Source organism: Taudactylus pleione, unplaced genomic scaffold, assembly GCF_031769625.1.
Source record: "Taudactylus pleione unplaced genomic scaffold, aTauple2 ptg000196l, whole genome shotgun sequence".
Lineage (NCBI taxonomy): Eukaryota > Metazoa > Chordata > Amphibia > Anura > Myobatrachidae > Taudactylus > Taudactylus pleione.
In genome coordinates, this window is record NW_028284598.1 from 699,121 (window position 1) to 716,935 (window position 17,815).

Consider the following 17,815-nt stretch of genomic DNA (forward strand, 5'->3'; position numbering starts at 1 on the left):
TTTATCAGTTTTATTTTTTAGTAAACACCCCCCCCCCTTCCCCAACGTAACCATACCATAGGGGGGTCAATTTTAATAAATGATTTTGGCATTTAATTGTGAATTTTGGCATTGCGTACCTGAGATAACCCCAGGTCGCTTGTAAATGTTGCTAATCTGTGCTAATTAGGTTTACTTATCTAAGACATATACTACTCCTGTGCGCTGTAACCACTTCAGATAACTGGTGATAATATCTGGAGCACAAATCAGGAAAGCCATCTATCTTAGGCATGTACTGCTCCTGTGCATTGTAACCGCTGCAGATAACCTGTGCTCCAGATATTATCACCAATCAGGACAGTTATCTATCTTAGGCATGTACTGCTCCTGTGCATTGTAACCGCTGCTGATAACCTGTGCTCCAGATATTATCACCAATCAGGACAGTTATCTATCTTAGGCATGTACTGCTCCTGTGCATTGTAACCGCTGCAGATAACCTGTGCTCCAGATATTATCACCAATCAGGAAAGCTATCTATCTGAAGCTGGGTACACATCTAAAGATTTTCTGTCCAACCATCCAACTAGTTGATTGGTTGGAATGAAAATCTGGTAACGTATGGGAGTAACTGATGATCAGCAATTTGCTCCTAAATGCCAGAAAACAGATGAAAATGGCGTCAGACAAGTTTGTTAAATGTTTGATCTAAACAATTTGTTCAAACAACAGTTTCTACTTCAGGGTCCATAGGGGTCCACAGGGTGACCTTGGGGTATAGCTGGATCCTGGATCCTCGGGCACCACGGAGTTAAAGCTTTCAGCTGCTCCCAGGATGCACTTGGGTCCAACCTCCCCTATACCCCGCCCCCGAGCCACAGGCACCTCAGTTTAAGATGGTGCCAGGCCGGAGTCGGGTCACCCTGCGGGGGGGGGGGGGGGGCTGCCCTCTAAATCTTTTTATTTTAACTTAGTTTAATTTTTTACTATAGTTTTTTTTCTCCAGAGCGGTAGCGATGGGCTGCCTGTACAGACGCCCACGCTGCCGCTCCTTCTCCCTGCTGGCGCCGCGACGCCAGCACTGAACTGGGGATCGCGGCGGGGGAAGCCAGAGTCTGTACTAGCCGGACTCTGGCTTCCCCCTGGGACTGCTGCCGGAAGACGGCGGGGAGATTAAGGTAAGCCGCGCACCGCTGATTAGCGGCGGTGCGCGGGTTCCTTGTAAATGCAGTCCCATACCCCCGGTCTAGGGGACAGACCGGGGGCGCTAGCGGTGGCGGTGGGCCCCCCCTCCAGCGGAGGAATACCCCGCCAGACCACTAGACCACCAGGGTAAATTATGCGGCAAGCGGGATGCCGGTAACCCGGGGGTTAAATATGCTAGCCAGGGGAGGAAGCCTTCCCTGTCTAGCGGCTCCTCCCCTCAGCTCAGCGCGCCTTTCAGCATGGAGTCTGGCGTCGCTGAGCTGCAGCACTATAGCCCTCCCAGACACTGAATCTGGGAGGTTGATTGTAGTGGAAAGGTGCAGTGAGTATATCTTCTCTGCATGGTATGTGACTTTTGCTAGTGCTGCCTGTCTGTGTCTTTTTTCTACTTACTGTCAGCCTATACCTATCCCTTTCCTTCTCCTACAAGCCCTACAGGTGTGCGGGGGAAGGGTGTTTCTACAGACCTCGCCTATATAAATCACGTATTTGTGAGGTCCGTCACATACAGTTGTGTGCTACACAGTACCATATTGTGGGCTGTTGTTCAGCACACTGGTGAGTGCGCACGTTTTCTTCCTAAGTCATGTCTGAGGAGGAGATTGAGCACTCCGGGGGCTCCAGTATTGTTCTCCTGCAGGCGCTGTTCTGTAGGAGTGGATAGGGAGGATTTGTCACAGGACGGCCTGTGCGGACGGTGCCAGGCGCTCCCTGGTATGTCTAAACCTCCCATGTCGCAGGAGCCACCATGGGCGATGTTTTCCTAGGTGCTGGTGTCCATCGCGGACCGTCTGTCGGTCCCGACTGCCGCCCCTACTAGGGCGTTGCCCCTGCCTGCCATCTCCCATTCCCCGGGTGTCCCACAATTATTGCAGACTCCCCCGGGGTCTCAGCCTGTTGGTCCCTATGCGGGGTTGCCAATGTATATTCAGTCCACCCCTGTGGCACAGCAGGCTGTGGTGCAGTTTCAGGCTCCTGTGGCAGCTCCTCCACCCTGGGTGGATGCGCTTTCCCACACTGTCCAAGATTTGGCGGCAGCATCTTCGGCTTTTCAGTCGATGTTGCGCAGTGACGTGCCCTCCAGGGCGTCTAAACGCTCAGTCATGGCGCAGGCTGCGCATCTTTCGGATTCTGAGGGGTCCTCGGATGATGGTGAGGTGCAGGATGACTCAGATGCCTCAGTCCAGGAGGTAGACACGAAGTCTTCCATCAATGTGCGGGCTCTGGTTAAGGCGGTGCGGGCCATTCTTCTGATTGAGGATGAGGCACCCGCTCCCAAGTCGAGGTATCCTAGTTTTAAAAAAGCTAAGGTTACTTCTGCAGCGTTCCCCTTGTCTGATCAGTTGACTGATCACATGGCAGTGGCCTGGCAGTCACCCAGTAAGCGTTTCCTGCCACAGAAACGCTTGGCGTCCAATTATCCATTCCCAGAAGCGCATTGTAAGAAATGGGAAACTCCGCCTGCAGTCGATTCCCATGTAACACGCCTCATCAGGAGTGCTACTTTGCCATTGCCGTCTATATCCTCACTGAAGGATCCTACGGACAGGAAGGTGGAGACTTGTCTAAAGTCTATTTATTCTCTCTCAGGGGCTGTAGCCCGGCCGTCCATGGCCATCTCCTGGGTGGCCAAGGCCATTGAGGGGTGGGCCAACGCCTTGGAGGACACGTTTACGGATGAAGCTCCGGACGTCCAGAGGGCGTTGTTAGGACAGATGAGAGATGCCGCCTCCTACATTGGAGAAGCATCGTTGGATGCTAGCCTGTTGACCTCTAGGGTTTCGGCGGCAGCAGTGTCTGCTCGTAGATCCTTGTGGTTGCGGTCTTGGAGAGCAGACGCGGATTCAAAGAAAGGGTTGGAGGCCTTACCTTTTAATGGAGAATTACTATTTGGTCCGGACCTGGACAAAATAGTAGATACCCTGGCAAAATCCAAGTCAGCCTTCCTCCCTTCAGCTACTACACCTGCTAAGGTCCGGAGCTCGGCCTTTCGTTCCTTTCGGGTTCAGGGCAAGGCAAAGGGTCAGTTCTTCCCGAGGCAGTCCGCACCCAAGACCGCCTCAAAGCCAAAGAAGCAAGCCTGGAGTGCTAGGCGCCCTTCTTCCAAGCAAGAAGATAAGCCTTCTGCGTGATGGGATGGACCTCCCTCTGGGGGACCCCAGAGTGGGAGGCCGACTTCTTCAATTCGCCCAGTGCTGGCACAATACCACCACGGATGCCTGGGTGCGAGAAGTGGTCTCCCAGGGGTACGCCCTGTCTTTTCGGCACATGCCGCCTGGCCAGTTTTCTACTTCAGGGTCCATAGGGGGTCCACAGGGTTGACCTTGGGGTATAGGTTGGGAACCAAATCCGGGCACCACGCAGTTAAAGCTTTTAGCTCCCAGGATGCACTGGGTCCACTCTCCCTATAACCCCACCCCCAAGCCAGAGGCACCTCAGTTTAAGTTGGTGCCCGGCCGGAGTCGGGTCACCGTTAGCGCAGGGGGAGCTGATTAGCAGCCCCTAAGCTTATTTTATTTTTTTAGGGACAAAGTTTTTTCCATGGACTTTGGACTCTTCAGAGCGGCAGCGTCGGACTGTCCATAGGACGTCTAAGCTGCCGCTCCGTCACCCCGCTGGCGCTGAGACGCCAGTACAGATCTGGGGATCTCAGCGGGACCCCAGAGTCTGTACTAGCCGGACTCTGTGGGCGCCCAGGACTGCTGCCGGATCCACGGGGAGCAGGTAAGGTCGCGGATCACCGCTTGCGGTGATCCGCGCATTTCAAATGCAGTCCTGTGCCTCCGGTCTCAGGGGACAGACCGGAGGCGCCGGCAGTGGCGGCGGGCCCCCCATACCCCGTGTGTCCACTAGACCACCAGGGACTTAACGATCGGTGCAGGGAGCCGGCGTCCCGGGGGTTAATAGCCGGCCAGGGGAGGCAGCCTTCCCTGTTACAGCGGCTCCTCCCCTCAGCTCAGCGCGCCTTTCAGTATCCATAGTCTGGCGTCGCTGAGCTGCTTCCTCCGCGGGCCACGCTTCTTCTGAGGTCTCCAGCGGCCATTTTATCTCTGTGGTGCAGCAGAAATCTCTCAGGATGGCAGTGAGTCCAGTCCCCCTGCGTACCTCACCATCAGGTCAGTGTACACAGCGCTGTAGCCTTCCCAGACACTGAATCTGGGCAGTTGAATGCAGTGTAATAGTGCAGTATATTATATGACATGTTTATGTATATATGTATATATCTGCATTGTATGTGACTTATGCTAGTGCTGACTGTACTTTATTCTCTCACCTGTCAGTGTATATCTATCCCTTTTCTTTATCTGCCCTAATACAGCTGTACTTAGGGTGGTTCTGAGACCTCACATTTATATACTTGTTAATATTTGTGTGGTTTGTCACATACTGTTGCGTGCTGCACGTTGCCATATTTTAGATGGAACTGTGTGTTGCATACGCTGAAAATGGGTCCCTGCAGCTAATTTTTGGCATCAGTCAGGACCAGTATAGCGCTGCTTAATATTTCCGCCAAGATTGGTCAGATATGTCTGACCAGGAGATAGAGCGTTATACTGCACCCATTTTTACTATCCTGCAAGTCATGTGCTGCAGGTGTTAGTGCGGAGGATTTGACTCATAAAGGGTTCTGTATGTGGCGTCATCTGGTGCTGGCCTCTTTCACGACCCCCTTGGGCGGTTTGTTTTCTCGGGATCCTCTCAATTGCGGATCGCCGGGCGGGCCCCATTGTTGTACCTCACTTGGGGTTACTTCACCATACTGCCCTTTTCATCTCAGGGTATCTCGCAGCTTCTTGCACTCTTCCCCTGTGACACAGACTACCGCTCCCTGCAGGGGTTTTTCGCAGTATATGAATTCCCCCTGGTGCCACAATAGTCTGTCATTCCCCTTGCAGGGATTACCACAACAGCCACCCTGGGTGGATGTCGTTTTCTACGAAACGCTAATTGGCGTGGTTGACGCCCTGTGGTTACTTCCCAGTTGGCTCTGCCGTGAACTGGGTACTGTTCGGGGCTCTTTCCCTCTTACACGGGGGGAAGCCTATTTCAGGTATTATTATCCCTGCTTTAGGGCTGGTAGCAGGTCCATTCTGGTTAGAGTGAATGTTGACCTGCACCTGTATCATACACCCTCAGTATTGCGTGCCTTCGGGTTCCCTGTTGCTGACTAGCGGGTGGATCGCATAGCGGGACTCTGGCTGTTGCCAGATAGGAGGTGTTACAACAGTGTTTGGCCTCCTGTCCCAAATTCCCTGAGGGTCATCACGAGCCCCTCCTGGGGGGGATGGGCGTGTTACTCGTCTGATTACAGACGTTACTACGCCTCCCATTCCTGCGTGGTCGGATTCTTCGGATCCGTAGGTGGTAACTCTGCCTGAAATCAGTATACTTGCTTTCAGGAGTTGTTACCCATCCTACCATGGCTATAGCATGGTTGGTTAATACTATTGCATATTGGGTTGATGCATTTGTAACGTTTTTTCCCCTCCAACACGTCGGGGGTTCAAATGTATTTGGTCGCTCACGTAATATATGCTGTTGTCATAGGTGGAAATGCCTATATTGGATACCAGTCTCCTAACTTTCAGAGTTCCGGCTGCGACTGTATCCTCCGTAATACCCTATGGCTGCGCTCTGGGAATGCAGAGGTGCAGATACCATCTTTAGGGTTGATATTGTTTGGTCCTGACCTTGACAAGATTGTAGTAACATTGGCAGTATTACTAACGACAAGTTTACCGCTTTCAGCTATGCCCACTACAAGGCCTCAGACTAAGTCTGTTAAGTCTTTTTTGTCCTCTGGGTCAGCCTAAAGGTCTGTTTCTTCGTAGACTGTCGGCATCTACAAGGGCCGACATATCCAGTACCGAGCAGGCCTGGACTGCCAGCCGATCCTGCTTCTGAACCTACGGATATCTCTTCAGCCTGACGGGACAGGCCTACAACTGGGAGATACCGATTTTCTCAGTTCGCCCGGTATTAGTGTCAAGTTGCCGCGGCTACGTGGGTAGGAGGGTACGCCCTCTTTACAAGGGCCTTACAGATCCAGAAAGCTATGCAGTTGTTGCGGTAAGCGGAGCTAATTAGGCCATCCCCACTATCTCAGTGAGGGACTGGTTGTTCTGCTTTCTTTCTGGTGCGGTGGCTGAATGGTCCTCTTTGGCCTATTCTCTGTCTCAATTCCCTGAACCAGTTCCTAAAGCTACCTGGGCTCAGGAGGAAATCCCTATGCTCCATCATACGATGTTTGGAACCTGGGGACTTTATGGTATCACTGGATATACAGGACGCGTGCCTACGGGTACTTACAGAGACCTTTCCTCAGCATGGGCTGAGGTTTGCTGTATCACAGCAACACTTACAATTTTTCGGGCTCTGCCTGTTGGGGCTGTCCTCAGCCCCACAGGGGTTTACCAGCGTTTTGGATTTTCTGACAGTTCTTCTGTTCAGTATATCCCAATGCTCCTGTACCTGGACGGCCTCCTGCTCTTAGCGGGATCACCGGGGTACTTTACGGCCAGGTCAGGATGACTGTGGCTTCTTCAGGGTGCAGACGTTTAATCAACGGGGAAAAAGTCCTCCCTGCATCCCTCTCTGGGTATTCTTCATCTAGGATCCCTGCTGGATTCTCAGAATCTGAGAATTCTTCTGGCGTAAGACGGAATCTCCTCTCTTCCATTAGGAGTACATGGTTGTCTGCGCAGTCGACAGATGTCTTTACACTCTGGGATGCATGGTGGAATGGGCTCAGTTCCATTCCAGGCCTTTCCATAATTGGCTCATCTCCAGATTGAACAGTTATCCGACAGAAAAAACTCATTCCAACGATGATGCTCTCTCCGGAGGCAAGTCGGTCCCTGTCCGGGTGGCTATGGCCATCTCGTCCAGGGTTTTCTTTGCTATGGACAGTGTCTGGATCGAATCCTTTTCAGTGCAGTTGGACGTCTGTCGATTCCACCCTGTCAATTAACTTACTCTGGCATAACTCTTGTTTCCCGGTGAACCTGAAAAGGTTCAGTCCGACAGGGTCAGGACAGTGGCTTCCTTTTTAGCAACACTGTTCGTTGGGTGGCAATGACAGGTATGTCACATATTCGGACATAGTCCGAGGGTCTCCTCCCGACCATCTCGGCAGCGTTCATTTCAGGAGCTCTCCATTGGGAAGCGGGAGTCCTCAGCCGTCACGACGTGCATCCCGGGGACTAGTCTCTTCCCCAAGAGAGGTTTCATCTCCTGGTGAGCAGGGGGGGCCCCCCTGAGGTGACCCTCATGGCCTTCTGACTTTATCACACTATGGTGTTACAGTTCAGCTTTGGGGATTCTGAAGCAACCTTCAGCGACTCTTTGTCGGTGAAGTGGTCCTTCCACTTTGTGTACCTGTGTTCTCCGGTCTCCCTTCTTCCTCAAGGTCTTTGGAAGTGTTTTCAATCGAGACGGAGATGCTTTCCTGCTGGTGGCTCCTGATTGCCCCAGATGTCAGGGGTACTTGGATCTTCGGAGTCTCTACATCGATACTCCATCCCTGATGCTTCACTGCCCGGACCTGTTGTCTCAGGGTCTTTGGTTTTGCCTTGGACCTGGGTCGTTTGTCTTTGACTGTGTCCTTACAGTGGTCTTACGGCTTCCCTGGCTTTGTCATCGTTGGAATGATTAGAGCACATGGATCAGCTTTTGCTGGGACCTACCACAAACTGTGGCAGCCATAAATCTTATGGTATTGTACCTGTCGATACAATCCTCCGGTGTCCAGGATTTCCAGATATTCTGGCATTCCTTCCGGCTGGCTTGGGTTTCACACTTGGCCTGGTCTTCCTGACAGTGCGGATCTCTACACTGTCAGTATGGTTAAGATATGGAATTGCTCCACTCTGGTATCCAGTTCATCCTTTGGAGTGTTTTCTTGATTATGCCTCCATTTGTCCTCCCTAGGGACTCCTGGGGAGTAAGTAGTGGTTCTTCGTTACCTCCGGGGACAGTCAATGGAACCGCTGGTTGTGATAGCCATTACATGGTCTATTGCTTAGGCTCTCTCTTTCTCTCAGGGTGTATATATCAACCAGGAGAGTGTCTGAATTGGGAGCGTTCTCATGTGGCTCCCTCTTCTGGAGGGCATCATGTCAGGGTGGGAGTTGCTCTCGCCCTGTGTTGCTTCTTAGTGGTTTTCAGGTTCCATATTATTCTGGAACTTATGGTACGGCCATTCTGTCCCCAGTCCTCTCGGCTGGTGTGGCCTCATTGACTGTGGTCTGGCCTCTTTGGATTTTTGTGATCCGTTCAGGTTCCTTACGGAAATCGGACTCCTTATTGGTGGTCTGAGATTTCTGGTTTTCACAGGAAAGGATGGCCGGCCTATAACCAAATGTTGGCTGGATGGCCTCGTAGGTCTTCCTCAGGGGCCTACCCATGGGTAGGCCTTCCTGTTGTTGATGCTTGTTTTTTCTCGGGCCATGTGTGCGGCTCGCTGTGGCGCCTCGGCTGTTTTACCTTACTAGGTGGCCACATGGTCTTCTGTCCACACCTTTTTAAGGTTCTAGGCATTGGTTTCCTTTGCCTCTCAGGATGCTTCCTTTTTGGCGACGGATTCTCCTCTCAGCACAGGAGCGTCCCCACCCTTGGTTGAACTGCTTTGGGACATCCCCAAGGTCAACCCTGTGGACCCCCTATGGACCCTGAAGTAGAAAACAAGAGATATGGTAAGAACTTACCTTTGTTATCTCTGTTTCTACGAAGTCCATAGGGTCCACAGGGCGCCCGCCCTGACGCACCTGGCTTCATATGGGCTGTGTGGCTGGTCACCGGTTTTCCGTCTCCCATTTCGGTGAGTATGGTTATTGAGTGTTCCAGTTTTCTCTCTCTTTTTCTCTCCTCCTCCGGCCTTTGGCTACTTACAAACTGAGGTGCCTCTGGCTTGGGGGTGGGGTTATAGGGAGAGTGGACCCAGTGCATCCTGGGAGCTAAAAGCTTTAACTGCGTGGTGCCCGGATTTGGTTCCCAACCTATACCCCAAGGTCAACCCTGTGGACCCTATGGACTTCGTAGAAACAGAGATAACAAAGGTAAGTTCTTACCATATCTCTTGTTTTTTTGCACAAGTCCTTCTCAGGACAAAACCAAGGCCTTGCAGGTTCAGGAAGCCATAGAGGCCTTGCTGACGGCGGGGGTCATTATACCCGTGCCACAGTCTCAACGTGGGATGGGGTATTACTCTACGCTGTTTCTGGTGCAGAAACCCAATGGCTCTCATCGCCCCATCCTCAATTTGAAGTCCCTGAACAGGTTTCTCAGGGTTCCCAAATTCAGGATGGAAACTTTGCGTTCCATCATTCTGGCGATGGAACCAGGGGACTATATGGTCTCCCTGGATATCCAGAACGCCTACCTCCATGTGCCTATAGCAACATCGCACCAACGGTTTCTGCGGTTTGCTATTCTCCACAACCACTACCAATTCAGGGCTCTACCCTTTGGTCTCTCCACGGCACCAAGGGTATTTACCAAGGTGATGGCGGTCATGGCGGCTCATCTTCGGAGCCAGGGAATACGGTTGCTACCGTATCTAGACGACCTCCTCTTGCTGGCAAGCTCCCCGGAGGTACTGGATCCAGCATCTCCACCTGACGGTCGCTTGTCTACAGGCGCACGGCTGGTTGATCAACTGGAAGAAGTCCTCCCTCATCCCATCACAGCGGATGGTTCATTTGGGGGCCCTGCTGGACTCTCGTCAGCAACGGATTTTTCTGACTCCAGAGAAGGTCTCCTCCTTACAGCTGCGGATTCACAGTTGTCTGAGCAGTGGCAGAGTGTCGGTGCACTCAGCGATGAGAGGTTTGGGGTCCATGGTGTCGGCATTCGACATGGTGGAGTTTGCCCAGTTCCATTCCAGGCCCCTGCAGGGGCTGATTCTTTCAGAATGGAACGGATTGCCACACAGGATCCGCTCTCAGATGCTGGAGTTGTCCTCGGAGGTGCGCCTGTCCCTAGCCTGGTGGCTGCAGACGGCTCATCTCCTAGAGGGGCGCCCCTTTTGGATCCCGGAATGGGTTCTGCTCACGACAGATGCCAGTCTCCGGGGTTGGGGGGCGGTGACAGGCTCCTTGTCACTTCAGGGTCGTTGGTCGGCGGAGGAAGCGCTTCTTCCCATCAACATCCTGGAACTGCGGGCAGTATACAGAGCCCTGCAGTTGTCCGGCACCGCTCTTCACGGAAGGGCCGTTCAGGTGCAGTCAGACAACGCCACCACGGTGGCGTACATCAATCACCAGGGAGGGACTCGCAGTCGAGCTGCGATGTTGGAGGTGTCCCACGTCCTGGCTTGGGCGGAGCGCTATCTTCCAGCTCTCTCGGCAGTTTTCATCCCAGGAGTCCTCAATTGGGAGGCAGACTTCCTCAGCCGTTACGACGTGCATCCCGGGGAATGGTCGCTTCATCCAGAGGTATTCCAACTACTCGTGGACAAGTGGGGGCTGCCAGAGCTGGACCTGTTGGCGTCCCGTCACAATCACAAGCTGCCTGTGTACGGGTCAAGGACAAGGGACGCAGGCGCAAGTCTGATAGACGCGCTGTCTGTGAAATGGCTGTTTCAACTGGCTTACTTGTTCCCTCCGATATCTCTGCTGCCTCGGGTCCTGCGCAAGTTCAAACAGGACGGAGGCACACTGATCCTGGTGGCCCCAGCGTGGCCCAGAAGGCCGTGGTACTCCGATCTGCGGAGCCTGTCCATCGACGCTCCGTACCTCCTACCTCAACGGCGGGACCTGTTGTCTCAGGGGCCCTGTCTTCACCCGGATCTGGGTCGACTATCTTTGACGGCGTGGCTCTTGAGACAGCCGTCCTGAGGTCTCGGGGCTTTTCTGGCTCCGTTATTACCACCATGCTGAGGGCGCGCGAGCCTGCTTCCGCGAGGATCTATCACAGAGTGTGGCACACTTTCTTTCAGTGGTGCGAGGCCAGAAACTATGATCCCCAGGTGTTCCAGAATACGCGAAACCCGGCTTTCCTTCAGTCGGGTTTGGACTTAGGATTACGTCTTTCCTCGCTGAAGGTGCACGTGTCTGCTCTGTCGGTGTGGTTCCAGCGCAGGATCGCTGCTATGCCGGACGTACACACCTTTTTCCAGGGAGTTTTGAGAATCCAGCCTCCCTTTGTGCCACCTGTGGCCCCGTGGGATTTGGCGGTGGTTCTTCGGGCCTTACAGGGTCCGCCTTTTGAGTCCTTGGAGTCAGTGGAGCTCAAGTGGCTAACTTTTAAAACTGTTTTCCTCTTGGCAATTGCTTCTGCCAGGAGGGTTTCAGATTTGGGGGCGCTTTCTTGTCGTCCCCCTTTTCTGATTTTTCATCAGGACAGAGCGGTGCTTCGCACTCGTTCTGAGTTCCTGCCTAAGGTGGTTTCCAGGTTCCACATTAATCAGGAAATTGTTGTACCAGCCTTTCAGTCGCCTGATCTTTCGGCTGGGGAGGCTTCCTTAGACGTTGTCCGTGCACTCCAGGTTTATGTGGACCGGACTAGTTCTGTGAGGAAGTCGGATTCTTTGTTTATCCTCTTTGGTTTTCACAAGAGGGGTTGGCCTGCCAACAAACAGACTCTAGCCCGTTGGCTTCGTTCTGTTATTATTGAGGCTTATATGCAGGAGGGTTTACCTGTTCCAGCCTCTGTTAAGGCTCATTCCACTCGGTCTGTGGGCCCTTCTTGGGCTGCTAGCCGTGGCGCCTCTGCTGTTCAGCTCTGTAAGGCGGCCACCTGGTCTTCCATTCAGACCTTTTTGAGGTTCTATGCGTTTGACACCTTTGCCTCTCAGGAAGCATCCTTTGGGCGCCGGGTTCTCCTATCAGCACAGGAGCGTCCCCGCCCTTAGTTGGACTGCTTTGGGACATCCCCAAGGTCACCCTGTGGACCCCTATGGACCCTGAAGTAGAAAACAAGAGATATGGTAAGAACTTATCTTTGTTATCTCTGTTTCTACGAAGTCCACAGGGCACCCGCCCTGACGCACCTGGCTTCATATGGGCTGTGTGACTGGTCACCGGTTTTCCGTCTCCCATTTCTGTGAGTATGGTTCTTGTGTGTTCCAGTCTTCCTTCTCTCTGTTTCGTCTCCTCCTCCGGCCTGGGCTGCTTACCAACTGAGGTGCCTGTGGCTCGGGGGCGGGGTATAGGGGAGGTTGGACCCAAGTGCATCCTGGGAGCAGCTGAAAGCTTCAACTCCGTGGTGCCCGAGGATCCAGGATCCAGCTATACCCCAAGGTCACCCTGTGGACCCTATGGACTTCGTAGAAACAGAGATAACAAAGGTAAGTTCTTACCATATCTCTTGTTTTTTGTCCATTTTCCGGCGTTTGGGAGCAAATTGCTGATTGTCATTTGCTTGCATACGTTACCAGATTTTCATTCCAACCAATCAACTAGTTGGATGGATGGACAGATAATCTTTAGGTGTGTACCCAGCCTTAGGCATATACTGCTCCTGTGCGCTGTAACGGTCTAATGCTACAGATTTTACCTACAGTAGGTCTCCTGTGGTACCGCTTTATTATAGAGCAGGCTTTTCTCCAGCTGACTGGCAAGGCATGCTGGGACTTGTAGTTTCACAGATTGGCAACCTCTGCTGTAGATATTACAGGGCTTATTTTCCTGTATTTACCTTTCATTAATAAAATATATTATTTTCCTATTAATATACAATAAGGGTGAAAATTGCTTCTTTTTTTCCAGGACCGATACGGATCTTAATTCCCACAACTGACTCGTAAGACGTGCATACCAGCGACGCACCACGCACCCAGGGAAGGAGCTCCGAAAACAGGGACAGCTGACTTTCCTGCACACGTTAAAGGGAGAACCCGCAGATTATTTGGAATGCCGTGGAGCATAGAGAGATGCTGGGACTTATTTTTGTTTTGTTCTTTTCCACCCATCGCCCCTCGTCATCGTCAATTTTTTTTTTTATTTTTTTTTTAAGTAATCTCACAAGTTGTACGGTTAAACTTTAGGGCTGTGAGGCTTGTTCTCTTTAAGGCCTCTTTCTCCCAACAAGACTTGTTACCAATATTTATAAAGAAATAATTCCAGGACTGCTGCAAACCGCAGGAGTTTTATCGCCACTATCGATAATTGGGCAATACGTATAGATACCGCGTTTGTCTTTACAATGTCTCTGGTTAATTTTAGTGTTTTAAGAATGGAGTAAAAAAAAAATGTCTAAATGTATGTGCACGCCAAACACCCGGTTCGTTTGAATATACGTAATTGTCTGTCCCTTTCAGTCCAATAATCTGATAATGTCCAATTTTTAGTAAATATAGAGAGGCACGCTTTGACTGAGACCTTAGGTCTCATGGGATAGTTACCACACAGACCAAAGCCTAGATGTTGCTCAGGTATTCATCACATTTAAATAAGTGACGTGTATGTCATTATTGTCTCACTAGTCACGAGCATTGCACGACAATCGGGGCAGCCCGCGAATCTTTTAGTTGTAGAACCTAAAATCTACGGTGTCTTACCCACCTAGCCTTGTAGCTTGGACAGTTATATTAGACCTGTCATTTACATACACTGCGGAGGCGGCCATTTCGGGAACTGCACAATACTCGTACGATTACAGCCTATCAAATACTAAGAACATATCATTCCTCGGTGCATAGGCTGCCGAACAAAATGGCTGCTTTCACTGTCTCTAGTCTGCAGGTTCTTTTAGGATATTTTAATTTAAAATTAATTAATACAGCGTGTGAGAACACTGCAGAATGATCTGGCGATAATTATATTTAAGTAATATCCGTAGTCCCTAACTGTTCACACCACTGTAAACAAGGCCCTTCTCGTACCTAGCGCTGCGTTTGTGTGCGGTTTTTTAGGTTACCGCTCTCCTCGCTACTGGCATGTAGCGTTGTCTTAATTATTTCCATATCACTTTTTTGTGAGGGTGGATTGACAGGCTCTTGTATTTATATAGACTGAAATGAACATGTTCGGTATAGTTCCTGATCTTTATCTCTGAGACCGGTTTGTGTAAGAGCCACCTTGTGGTCAGAATAGAGAAGTGCGTATTTCAAAGGCGCCTCTGTATTTCCACCATGGCTGCGAAGTCTACACAGAGACTTATGGTGCGTACACGCTGGGCGATTAAAGTGGACGACTGAACGATAACGTTATCGTTCAGTCGTCCACTTTATTGTCAATTTTTAACATCAAATTGATGAATGATGACGACGACGCGCGTCAACCTGACGATGTCGTCAGGTCAACCTGACGATGTCGTCAGGTTGCTGCATGTTGGGGAATGGGGGAGGGAGCCCGGCGCTGAACGATATAGTTAATGATATCGTTCAGAGGGTGTGCTCAATGTCATGAACGGCGTTGAGCACACCCTGTCGGGGGACACACTACACGATATCGCTGAGGGGGCATATCGTCTAGTGTGTACGCTTCTTAAGTGTTCAAAGCCATTGGGACTATAGAGTGTTGATGAGTATTTTGGCTTGTTAAACACTAGTGAGTTTGTTCTTTTTGTTTTTTTATAACCTACGCCCAGTGTACAGGTTTTCAGTACATTTTTGTTTTCGTTAGGTTTGTGTGTACTTGTGATTTTCTGGCTACCGTGTAACAATAAGTCTCGGCATATCTTGCCAGCCTCTGGCTTGTTGTTTCATAACAGTCGAAGTGACCTGACAGGTTACCTACTTCTGTTTAAAAGGCTTTTCCACCTTGTGGTGACTATTCATGTGCATGTGTGCCCTCCTGCAACATCTCCTGAGTACATAGCTGTGCTTTTCAACCACGTTCTTATATCATCAGGCCAGACTGTGTTATGGGCTAACTGCCTATAACTCAAAACTGCTTTGTGTTTTTAACTATTCTATCCAGCGCCGAGAGACCAGCAGTAACCCCAGAGAAAACGTACAAAGCCATAAACAAGTGGCCTGAAGGCAGGACGTCCCTGTAATACATTGCATTTCTGAGTAATTTCCAAGTTAATTCTCCTCAAGCTTCCCCGTAAAACGAAGTGTAATTTAATTGAGAGACATTTGAACCAAGATGGAGCACAAGGATTTTTTTTTTTTTAGGATTTTATATATTAAGCAGACATTTGCTGTGTTTTAGACAGCGTGACCAATATAGTCAGACTCAAACTCTATGCGTTTTTTTTTTACAGCAGAGTTTGGATCTGGAAAGCAAATGCTTATGTTTATTTTCTCTGTATATATGTCTATTTTGTTAATCTTATAATAGACAGACGCCATCTTTGTAATAAATTGTATTCCGTAATAAAACAGAACATTGCAACAGTACCGGCGTGAGTGTGCTTATTTATGAATCTGTGTAGCGTACTCAGCGGGGGCAATACAGTTAGGTGCGAGTTGGCTTGTGCGAGCCGTTCTCAGGGCAAACTCGCACTGCGAATTTCAGCTGCAATTCAATTCCAAACTCGGATTTTTTTTTTTTATGAGGAAACTCAAGATTTTTTTGGGTGCAAAAACCCCTGAGGGTGTGAGATGGGAGGGAAAATCTTTATTTTAAGGTAAAAATTTCAGGACCCATAGACAGGCCCCCTAATGACTAATTGGGCATTTAGACGGTTTCAATTCGCTTAATTTGCCCAATAATTACAAAACAAATGGGTTCAAATTATCCCAAAATCAATTTCTTCATTAGTTTAGGCACCCCATATTTAATGGCAGTATTTTTTTAATTGAAAAATAATTGCCTTTTACTATTTATTCATTTTTTATTTTTTTTTATTCAACTTTTTTTTGCATTTTCACTTTAATTCATTTGAGATTAAACGAAAGAGTTACCCTTTTTTTTTTTCCACTTTTTTTTTTTTCTTCCGGCTCCATAGAGCTCCACAGGGAGACATTGGGGTGTAGGTGGGACCTGGAGGACCGGATACCAACAACAAAGCCTTTTCAATCCCAGGATGCTTCGGTCTTTCCCCCCCCTCCTCCCCATACCACGCCCACAGCCTGAGGGCACTTCAGTTTTGTTAGTGTCTGGCAAGAGCTGGATCACCATTATAACGCTTCTGCATTAAGCAGCCCAAGCTTTTATTTTATGATTTTATTTATTTTCTGTTTTTTACTATAATGGGGGAGAAGCACCAGACTGTCCTCCGGACGTCTTTGCTGCCACCCTATCACCCTTCCGGAGCGCCAGGATTCCAAACCTGTGCTAGGTATTCCCGATGGGGCTCTAGTCCCGAGGAGGACTAGCTAGCAGGCTCCTCGGACCTCAGACTGCAGACTGGAATTCAGGGGTCAGGTAAGGGGGAACCCCGTTCGCGGGGACCCGCATTTTTGTACAGTGTTACCTCTGTGGTCTCTGGAGGCGCTGATGTGGACACTGGTGCGTCCATGACTCCACTAGACCATATAATACACGGACGCAGGGCAGGGGACCTGGCGGTTAGCGTCAGCAAGGGGATAAGGCGCTCTACCTGCAGCCCCTCCCCCAGTCCAGGGCGCCATTCCACTGCGGTCCTGGTGTTCCCTGGGCTGCTCCTCCCTCTCCACCCCTTGAGAGATGCGCGGCAGCCATTTTATGCAAGCAAGTCTCTGGCAACGCTGGGTCCAGTCTCCCTGTATACCTCTCCCACGGGCCAGGTCATACAGCGCTATATCCTACTAGCCACTGCGGTCTGTGTAGATGATTGTACTGACCATTGCAGATAATATACAGTGTTTCTCTGCGTTTGTATGTGACGTGCTAGCGCTAATCTGTACTTTCTATACTGTCAGCCTATACCTTTCCCTTTATTCTACTATACCCTGACATACTAAGGTATAGGGGGTTCATTGTACCTCACATCTCCTATATAATTGTGAGGGCTATATAGTGTGGTTGCACACTACACTGTGCCATATTTTACATACAGCAGGGTGTTCACTGCACTGTATCGTACTGTGTATTTTATTATTCTTGTGGCTATGGCTGGCAGAGGAAAGAATAACAAGGCCTGAGGCTACTGCTCCTACTCTGGTGTCTTGTAAATCCTGCTCAGCTGGCTTAGCCACAGAGCACCTCATTCAGGACGGTCTTTGTATCACAGCGCCAGGTCCCTCTCCCTCGGCGTCTCTCCCTCAGGACCCACCTTGGATGGCCTTTTCACAGATGTTGGCATAACTTACAGACCATATAGCGGTCCCCATGGTAGCTCCCCCTGTGGGTTGTCCACAGCAGGTACCCCCTGCAAATCCTTTCCCTCCCCCATGGGTAGACGTGCTCTCTACTTCAGTACAGAGTTTGGCTAATACCTCCTACGGGTTCTCAACAAATGCTGCAAAAAAGATAAACCTTTAACTACTAAGCCAGGGCTGGCCAACCTGTGGCTCTCCAGCTGTTGTGAAACTACAAGTCCCAGCATGCCTTGCAACAGTTTTAGCATTCCCTAATGGCAAGACTGTAGCAGGGCATGCTGGGACTTGTAGTTTCACAACAGCTGGAGAGCCACAGGTTGGCCAGGCCTGTAATAAGCCTACTAAACGTACTATGATATCTTCCCAGTCCAGAGTTATCTGAGATATCTGGGGAGGCAGAAGACGCAGACCTCTCTCTCTCTGACTCTGTCTCAGGAGAAGAGGAGCCACCCTCTAAAATAAACATACCTGCTCTTGTGAGAGCTGTTAAAACTA

General features: G+C 50.3%; 1 protein-coding gene across 4 annotated transcripts in view; it reads left to right on the forward strand.

Annotated features, from left to right (window-relative positions):
• Nucleotides 1-15,475, forward strand: part of ARFGAP3 (ARF GTPase activating protein 3) — a 43,623-nt gene extending 28,148 nt beyond the window's left edge. For all 4 annotated transcript variants that reach the window (XM_088476835.1, XM_088476836.1, XM_088476838.1 and 1 more), the window contains one exon: nucleotides 12,897-15,475. In XM_088476835.1, the coding sequence (XP_088332961.1) occupies nucleotides 12,897-12,914 (18 nt within the window). In that variant the 3' untranslated portion in view covers nucleotides 12,915-15,475. The remainder of the gene's footprint in view (nucleotides 1-12,896) is intronic.
• Nucleotides 15,476-17,815: the final 2,340 nt, after the last annotated feature.